At 39.5% G+C, this 9,702-nt stretch overlaps 1 protein-coding gene across 7 annotated transcripts; it reads left to right on the top strand.

Annotated features, from left to right (window-relative positions):
• Positions 1 to 290: 290 nt before the first annotated feature.
• snx20 (sorting nexin 20) lies at positions 291 to 9,017 on the top strand. Of its 7 annotated transcripts, none has more exons than XM_067590771.1 (6): positions 291 to 800; positions 1,499 to 1,549; positions 1,635 to 2,118; positions 2,888 to 2,939; positions 4,356 to 4,498; positions 5,839 to 9,017. In XM_067590771.1, exons 4-6 carry the CDS (start codon positions 2,897 to 2,899, stop codon positions 6,508 to 6,510), a joined length of 858 nt encoding a protein of 285 aa, XP_067446872.1. In that variant the 5' UTR covers positions 291 to 800; positions 1,499 to 1,549; positions 1,635 to 2,118; positions 2,888 to 2,896; the 3' UTR covers positions 6,511 to 9,017. The 7 variants fall into 7 exon arrangements, with proteins under 7 accessions (XP_067446872.1, XP_067446870.1, XP_067446868.1 ...); XM_067590769.1 differs by having other exon boundaries at positions 1,635 to 2,122; positions 2,885 to 2,939; XM_067590767.1 differs by having other exon boundaries at positions 292 to 800; positions 1,635 to 2,122.
• The last annotated feature ends 685 nt before the right edge of the window (positions 9,018 to 9,702 follow it).

Raw genomic sequence — 9,702 nt, 5'->3', positions numbered from 1 at the left:
AAAACATTCAGAGTGATAAAGACTTAAAGACATTAAACTAATTTAATCTCTAATTTAAAGGTTGCAGGGTTTATTAAAGCTGAAAATGTCTGAGAACAACTAGACCTATGTTATATATGTTGTATACTTACATTATCCCAAATGTTTCCAACAATTTTCAAACCCAGAGAAATCTGTAATTTAATCAAAGTAACGGACCGTTTCATTTGGTCACATGTCAAAGGCATCATACCTCCTCTACCAAAGAGTAAACACGGACAAGATGCACACGGCGGCGTCGTGTTTGTCTGCTACAATTGCGTCTCCCAAAGAGTATAGGCATACAAGATAATAGGTTGGCGTTGTGGTTGTCTACCAGAAACAGCCATAAATTGAGTTTTAAGCCACATTTTTATGATAAACTTTGTAGATCTTGGTTGTTTTTAACTATATCTTTTAACCGGATGAAGGATTTTAGTCATCGGACGTCTAGAGCTTAAGTTATCAGAGAAACAAGTTGAGCAAACGTTAGCAGCAGCTCGGCTAGCAGCCCCTACCGGACGTCCTGTGCCCGCCAGACAGCGTCGGAGAAACACTGATTTTTTACGTTAAACTGCTTTATTCAGTGTTTTTACCGGTTTTAATCATCAGATCTGTTTGTTTTGGAGAGGAGGAGACCTCTGCAGATAATTCGGCTCCTGGTAAAAACATCCTGAACGATGAACACTGAAATAATCCTAACCCGAAGAAGCTGGTTGTTTAACAATGAAGACAACAACTCCCATGATCCCACGCTACTTCACCACATCATCAAACTCTTGGTATTTCAAAACTTATGGTATTTCCCATTGATTTTGTCGCCCTCAGATGTAAAATACGAGGACATTTCAGCAAACACAACATTATAAAATACAAATGTTGTTGTGTTTTGTGAAATGTTGTGTTCTGCACCTCAGGGCCACCGTAAATTAAAGACAAAAAGTGATTTAACAGTTTTAATTGTCAGGTTGAGTAAAACTGAAGGTGCATAGTCAGTCAGGAGTCATTTAATTTAATGTTTTTTCACAATAATAATGTCTTAATAATCCTGTAAATGATGCACCACAGACACATGGGTCTCTTTTAAATCATGACATCCTCATACATACATATATATATATATATATATATATATATATATATATATATATATATAATAAGGTCATATTTTGTGTTCTGCTCATACTGAGTTATATATACTTTACATCACCTGTGATATTTTCCAGACATAGTAAAATGTTTTAGATTCTTGTCTTTTTAACCGTGTTACAGTAATTTGCTGCAGGTTTTTTGTGAATGTGTTTGTTTGCTAGTGTTTTTTTTTTCTTTCTTTGTAACATGTCTATTTCATATGCAGCAGTTCCTTCAGGAAACAATAAAAGCAACCTTGACTTTGACTTAGAGTTTTCTAAGTCTTAGTCTTTCTGCATTTACTGTCGTGAGACGTATATCCTCAGTACTTTCCATCTCTGCAAAACAGCACGTATCGAGGCCAAAATGTCGACCTGGACGATACTTCAACCGTGAAAAGGTTTAAAACTCTTCAGCAGATGAGGAAATAAATTGTGAGAAAACTGAAAAACGGCAGAAAATCCTTTGAAACTGTCTCCATCTAGAGGATCAGAGAGGAACTGCAACATGTCTGACGATCGGGCATTTAAAGGATAAGTCTGGAGATTTTATATGTTTTTCATGTTAAGAGCCAAACATTTTCACTCTCTGGAAAGTATTGCCATGTTAGGAAGAGGTCACTGTGCATGCACGAGGACACATTATATTGAAAAGTGTTCCTAATATTTTGTTTACCCCATTAAAACACATGAGGAGACAAGTGTTCCTAATAAAGTGCTCACTGTATATATACTGCATATGTAAATTATTAAGATGTGACTTACGCACGTTGTCGATTTGAATAAATGTGTCAGTGTGAAGGCCTTCCTCTTTTCAAACAAGATTGTTTTTTTCATTCACTCTCAACTGTTTGATTTGGTTTGAGTTCATCTCAGGTTTCTCTTTCTCTTTCTCTCTCAATCCAACCGGTCCGGACAGATGGCCGTCCACCTACTAACCGGTTCTGCTTGAGGTTTCTTCTTGTTAAAGGTGAGTTTTTCCTTGCTGCTGTCGTCAAGTGCTGCCCATGGGGGGGGGGGGGGGGGGAATGTTGGGTCAATGTAAAATAAAGAGTATGGTCTAGACCTGCTCTATGTGAAAAGTGCCCTGAGATAACTTCTGCTTTGATGTAGTGCTATATAAATAAAACTGAGAATGGAATTGGAATTGAAATTGAAGTTGGAGACAGACTCAACATATGTATACTGTCATGTTAGATGATTATATTCACTGTCAGATGTATTGTGGTGATAGTCTGAACACCACCCAGCTGGTATGTCCAGAGCCATTAAACCAATATGCTAAGCTTTATTTTAACCAAAGTGAAGCTCTATACATTTATCTGCTCACACTCTTCTGAATTAGACTTTACAGACACACCTCCCAGTCTACAACAGCGCTGGTGTTAAATTTCACTTCCCTCTGCACCCTTTTTGTCTTCCTCTTGCTTTCACTCTTGCACGTTGGTATGAATTTATCCTCAGAGGAACTTCCTCTCTCTGTGTACTTATCTGTTAGCACAAAAACCACACGGTACATGTTTATATTTGTGCTTCAGGACAGGTTTTTTTTCTACTTTTCTGGAGCGACGACAGCTTTTAAACACCTCACTGTTAAGAGGTAAGAGAAACATAAAGCAAAGTCTGTGAGGGGAAAGCTTACAAATAACTAACTGGAACAGTGAGTAAAGACATGTTAGGATAATAAGGAAGCTTTACTTTCATCATTTTCTGTTGATCTTCTCCATGTTGTTCAGCAGCTGTGTGCGATGGCAGAACCAGGGAGACACACTGAAGACCCTTTGTTTCCAGGTACTTCGCAGTCTGGGATGTGTTGTTTTATGATGTAGTTTTGTGCTCTTTACATAATCATTAACTCCCTTTCAACCTGCCGCATCTTCTTCTACTTCTCCTTAACTTCCCTCTTTGATTCTGAGGGACTGATACTAAAACCTGCAGTTAAAAGAATATTTACACATTTTGGGAAAATACACTCATTTGCTGTCATACTGATCAATGGAGGTGGAAAGTACATTTACTCAAGTACTGTACCTAAGTACAGTTTTAAGATACTTGGATTTTACTTGAGTATTTCAGTTTTTTGCTACTTTATGCTTCTAGTTGACTACATTTCAGATAGAAATATGTACTTTTTATGGAGCTACATTTATCTCACAACGGTAGTTACTTTGCAGATTCAGATTTTACACACAAAAACATATAATGTGCGCACTAAAAAATCACTGGCTTAAATTTTTACCCAGTTTGGGTCAATATGGCACCATTACAACATCGGGTTAACTTGACCCAGTAGCAATCTGTTATTTTGACCCAGTGTTACACATTACAAGCTTTGGCTAAAAATTGTCACAAATGTATTGTTTCTTGTACAAAACGATGTGCGTATGACATTCAAAAGATAAGTTATTAACAATCAATAACAGAGTAACTGTGACATGTAAGTTTAAAAAGAGTGGAGTAGATTATAACGAGCTTTAGTTTGGGTAAATAACTCAAGAGTAAAATAAAAAGAAACATTAAACTGAGTCAAAACAACCTTTGTACCCTTGTCTTGAGGGGCTTTCTAGAAAACATTAACCCAGTATTATGTTGGTGTCATATTGACCCAAACTGGGTAAAATTTTAACCAAGTGACTTTATACTGTAAAATATGATGGAATCTTACACATTAAATTACTCAACACTATATAAAGTAGTTAAAACAGAAAAAAAACGCTACTAATGCATCAGTAATTATAATTCAATAATCTCAAACAATATAATACTGACATGGGACATTTTTCTGCATGAGTACTTAGAGCTTTAGAGGTCCTGGGAGGTGGATTTTGTTACCTTTGGACAGAACCAGGCTAGCAGTTTCCCTCTGTTTCCAGTCTTTATGCTAAGCTAAGCTAACCGGCTGCTGGCTGTAGCTCTAACTGTTTTAGCTTGCTGAGCACTTTTCTGCTTTTACACTCTTATTGTTACTGTTACAAATATCTTGATGTGACTTCACTGTCATCATTTTGGCAACATTATATTATCACTGGGATGAAATAATATCCACCAAACTGAAACACGAAGTATAGAAATGCAAGAAGAATCATCACACAAACGGTTTTTAGAAGTGGATTTTTCCTTTAGAATGAAAAGAAAACTTTATAAATGTATACTCTGTGTGTGTGTGTGTGTGTGTGTGTGTGTGTGTGTGTGTGTGTGTGTGTGTAGGTGAATTTCTCACCTCTTCCAGTTTAACCACTAAGGAGCTGCAGCAGAACTTGAGGGCGGAGAAGCAGAGGGAGCGACCCGTCAGGCTGCTGTTTGAAATCCCATCGACTCGTATCATTGAACAGGCTCTGTCCAAATACGTGGTGAGACTATAGACTGTGTATAAAAGACGGACGTAGCGAAGTGTGACATCACCCACTGGTTTGCATTGGAGCCAGTTTGCAGCCCAGAGTTGCAGCTCATGGTCGGCGCCATCTGTTCTGTTTGAAGCCAGGACCTTCCAAATAATACTGTTAAGTTAGACAGCTATAATCAGTATTTTTATATTAATAATGGATCACATGATGACTTGTCTGAAGCTCTCCTCGGCTTTACGGAGCTTTATAGTTTCACTTTATGAGTTTCAGCTCATTGTTCAGCAACTTTACTGTTTTGGTTCACTCTCAGCGCTCTCATAGACCCTGTTTACACACAGTGCACAGTGCTAAATACAAATGTAAACGACCACCAAGACGCATTGTGATCCGATCACTCAGACCACTTGCCCATTTGGTCTGGGACGCATTTGACCATATATCTTTTGTAGTGTAAACATTAAAGCGCCCTGATGCATCCCCATGGATATATCATAAGAGATGGATACCAGACTAAAAATGGCGCCCATTCAGTCCTACAGGAATTGCTCGGCTGGCACAGACCATGGATGTATAAAGAGAATACAGCGTTAGAGGTGGGGCCCCGTTCATTCCTATGAAAGTTGCTCAGTGGCGCATGAAGCAATAAAAAATCGACTTCCCGGCATGAAAGTACCCAGATCTTCCGCATTGTGCGGCCCATAGTGCATGCGCACTAGTGACTGTCGCTGGCCGAGTCGGCTACTTCCAGTTTAGCCCTCCAGCTAACTTGAATGGAGATAAAACAATTTAATTATGCGGCTCTTCTAGGCTTTTGAAATGTGATCAAACCGAACGGATTTAATTCTGATAGTGAGACAAGTCATTTCGGGGGGGTTGTGACGCTCAGAAAAAATTTATCCGCTGATTTACAGACGTCTCTTTCACAATGTAAGTCTATGGGAAAAAGTCTTTTTGGGCCAGTGTGCATCACGTGACGTTGTAATTACACGGTTTGGCCGCAAAGTCAAATTTGTTTCAATTTTTCTTTGTGTTTCCTCGGACAGTGTTTCCCTGTTGAGCTGCGGTGGAAGTATAGTAACAAAAAGAGGAACTAAACACTAAAAAGACTGTAACGTTGAAAGATATCTACTTGATTTGACTCATTTGGACGCTGAAGCTTCATATTAGCTTCAGATAAACTTGACAGACCTGAAAAAATTGTGAACCCGTCCACTAAAGTCACCATGAACATTTGAAAGTGTCTGTCTTTTGCGCCACCTTGTGGTAGTGTAACAAAGGCCCAGTGGAAGACAGCAGAGCAGCCTGATAAATCTTTGTTCTAACATGTAACCTCCGTGTGTTTCCAGTTATATGAGGTCGTGGTGATGCGCTCTGGCAGCTTCGACTCTTGCCGCGTGTCCGTGGAGCGCCGCTACAGCGACTTTTCCCGCTTTCACCAGGCACTGCTGAGGGAGTTCAACGAGGAGCTGGAGGAGGTGGTGCTTCCCCGCAAACTCCTGACTGGAAACTTCTCCCCTGAAATCATCTCAGAGCGGCGCCTGGGTCTCCAGGACTACCTGGCTAAACTTTACGCAACACGTTGCGTCCGACATTCACCTCTTTTCCCCAAATTCTTCACGGAGCAGGAGCAGAAGAAAGCGCACAGTTTGCTGCGAGCGGGACAGTTCAGGCTGGCTCTGGAGCAGCTGCAGACGATTCTGGGGATTCAGGAGAAGCTGGTGCCGTGGCAGAAACCCACCCTGCTCGTACCGACGCTCGCTGCCCTCGCCGTTTGTTACCGGGACCTGGAGGAACCTGAACAAGCGTTTACGTCTGCTCAGAGGGCTCTGCCTCCGGTGAGACGATACGGACTGAAGAACTACAGAGCCTCGCTGCTGGACCTGCTGGTGGATTTAGGATACCAGCTGGGCCAGCCGGTGGCTCAGTTACAGGAAGAGCTGACTGCGCTGAGAGACGCCGAGAGGGGAGAGGTGTCCTCCCGCTCCCTGAAAGAGTTAGTGGTGAAGGAGTTCATCTGAGGACAAAACTCCAAACTATTCTGGAGCTCAATCATCAGAGTTACTGACTGATTCTGTAGCTTTTTGCACAAGAACTCCTCACTTATAACAGCCATGTTATACAATCAATCAATCCATCAATCAGTTTTTATTTATATAGCGCCAAATCACAACAAAAGTCATCTCAGGGCACTTTTCACATAGACCGTACTCTTTAATTTAGAGACCCAACAATTCCCCCATGAGCAGCACTTTGGGACAGCGGGAAGGAAAAACTCCCCTTTAACGGGTAGAAACCTCAAGCAGAACCCGGCTCTTGGTGGGCGGCCATCTTCCTTGAACGGTTGGGTTTAGAGAGAGAAAGAAAGAGGGAAATGGGGAGGGGGGGACAGAATAACAACAATCATAACAATAACAATAAGAAGCAACAGCCTGGGAAGGATGCCAACAGGACTGTGAAGGACCGCAAAGGCTCGGCCCAGAACCCAGGGTTTCCTGCGAGATGAGAAGTCGCAAAAAAATCCTGGGAAGAAGCAAAGTTAGTGACATGCATTGATGTTACATGAATGCATACAGATGGAGAGGAGGAGGAGGAGAGAGGAGCTCAGTGCATCATGGGAAGTCCCCCAGCAGTCTAGGCCTATAGCAGCATAACTAAGAGCTGATCCAAGGCGAGCCTTGTCGGCCCTAACTATAAGCTTTATCAAAAAGGAAAGTTTTAAGCCTACTCTTAAACATAGAGAGGGTGTCTGCACCCCAGACTGAATCTGGAAGATGGTTCCACAGGAGAGGAGCCTGATAGCTGAAGGCTCTGCCTCCCATTCTACTTTTAAAGACTGAAGGAGCCACCATTAAGCTGCATACTGGGAGCGCAGTGTTCTAGCGGGATAATACGATATTATGAGCTCTTCAAGATATGATGGTGCCTGACTATTTGACAGACTTTGTAAGTTAGGAGAAGGATTTTAAATTCTATTCCAGATTTTACAGGAAGCCAATGTAGCGAAGCTAAAATGTTACATTAATCTCCTGTGAGGGTCTCTATTGACCCCCACTATACATGGTAGAACTCTAGAGCTGAATTGATAAGATGATTGACAGAAAATTAATTGTTTACAAAATGTAATTAAGTCATTTTGTAAGCAAAGATGTCAAAAATACTCTGGTAGCAGCTTCACAGATGTGAATGTTTGCTAGTTTTCCACAATCGTAAACATCTTTGTGTTTTTTACTGTTGCTCAGACAAAACAAGTCAATATTTTCATTTGTTCTTCAGGGAATGATGATCAGCATTTTTCACTATTTTCTGTCACTTAGTTCACTGAACAATCAATGGATTATTAAAGAAAATGATAATCTTTCCTCTCTTTATTTTGCAGAACTTTTACAGCTTTCATGCAACTTTTAAGCGATCACCAACTTCCAGCACTCACACGCATGTTCTTCAGGAAATGTTTTTTCTTCTTTGAATACGTTAACTTGAGCTTCAGGGAAAATGATCGTTTTTCACTATTTTCTGACACTTAACAATTAATGGATTATTTATAAATACATCCCTACAGTCCTCCTATGATATAATACTACTACCTGTCCCTCAGTCAACTGTTTGATAAAACACAATTAGAGCTGTAACTAATGATTAATCTGTTATTTTCTCAATTAACTGATTCATCGTTTGGTCCATTAAATGTCAGAAAATGGTGAATAATGTCAAACACTGTTTCCCAGAGCCTAAGATGCAACCTAAAATGTCTTGTTTTGACTCGACCAACAGTCCACAACCCAAAGATATTCAGTTTTCTGTCTCAGAATACTAAAGAAACCAGAAAATATTCGCATTTGAGAAGCTGGAATCAGAGAATTTTGACTTTTTTTTTCTTAAAAAAGGACTCAAAACGATTAATCGATCATTATCAAATTAGTTGCTGATTAATTAAATAGTTTGAAACTAATTGATTAATCAACTATTCGTTGCAGCCTTAAAGTTGAACTACAAATGAGCTCAATATAAAGAAACTATTAAAGTCTTCAAACTAGATTTTGACAGAGTCCTTCTTCAAGACCACAAGATGAAGAACCTGTCAGAGATCAGATTGGACTTCACTGCTGCTGATTTATAACTAATTATAGATTAATCAGATTATGTAAACCCAAATGATGTGGAGTAAACCTGGGCAGTTGGTAATCCAGATTTGTTACGTTACTTCCTGGTTTAAATCTTATTTAAAGGCAGGGAAACCCTCCTCCAAAAAAACGTATGTGCTGTATAATGTGCTGTAAATGTTGTTTCCCTGCATCGTGGTTTACTGTTTCACAGCCACTGACAGGACATCATCTAATGGACAAATATTAAATCCCTTTCAATTTCATTACTTTTTACCTTCAAGCAGTCGAATATAAAGATATTTGGGTTGGATGGAAAATACTGTGTCCTTCAAACGATTAATTCCATATTAGTGAAAACTGTTCTGAATATTTACTGTATGCAGTTATTAAAGTGAATCTGCGCTGTCTTCTCTGCAGAGGAACTTGTGTGTCATCATGCTTTCAACACAGATTGATCAACAGACAAACTGTATTTCAACAAAGTAAAACAAGGACGGTACTCCCCTGAAAATTACCCAAACTACTTCACTCTGTGTGTGTGTGTTTTCACTTTTTTCTTTTAACAGAAGACACACACACACATAGAAGAACAGTCAAATTAGAAATTGTGTTATATACAGAGACCCCTCCACTCGCTCATGGACTCGCCTCTTCTGTCGAGCCGTGACGTTTATGGGAAATGATGTTCATTAAAGGCCACTAAAAAGCATAAATCCTGAATAAAAAATGATATTAGATTGTTCTTCAGAAAACCTTCATCCTTATCTAAACATATGAAGCATGCCACATGACTCCACTCCAATCCTACATACTGTACCTTTAATGAGGTTTTCCTACTTACATGTGTTTGGTATTTTACAGCTCCTTTAATTTTATGCTAATTTCCTGGAAATTTCTTTAGTAATTTGCAGATATTTATCAATTTGTTTTTAAGACATTTTACGGAGAGGGTGGTGCAATTTGGTACAAATTATGAGAAAAACAGAAAAACATGTTAAATTGGTTTAGGTGGTAAAGTTCCCACTCATTATGTTTGGGTTCATACACGGTTTCTAATCTGAAAACACTCTTTATAAATTAGATTATTGACTACTTTTTAGAAATCAG

This window comes from Thunnus thynnus, chromosome 5 (genome assembly GCF_963924715.1).
Source record: "Thunnus thynnus chromosome 5, fThuThy2.1, whole genome shotgun sequence".
Classification (NCBI taxonomy): Eukaryota; Metazoa; Chordata; class Actinopteri; order Scombriformes; family Scombridae; genus Thunnus; species Thunnus thynnus.
The sequence above is the reverse complement of the archived record's forward strand: the minus strand, read 5'-3'. Positions and strand labels throughout refer to the sequence as shown.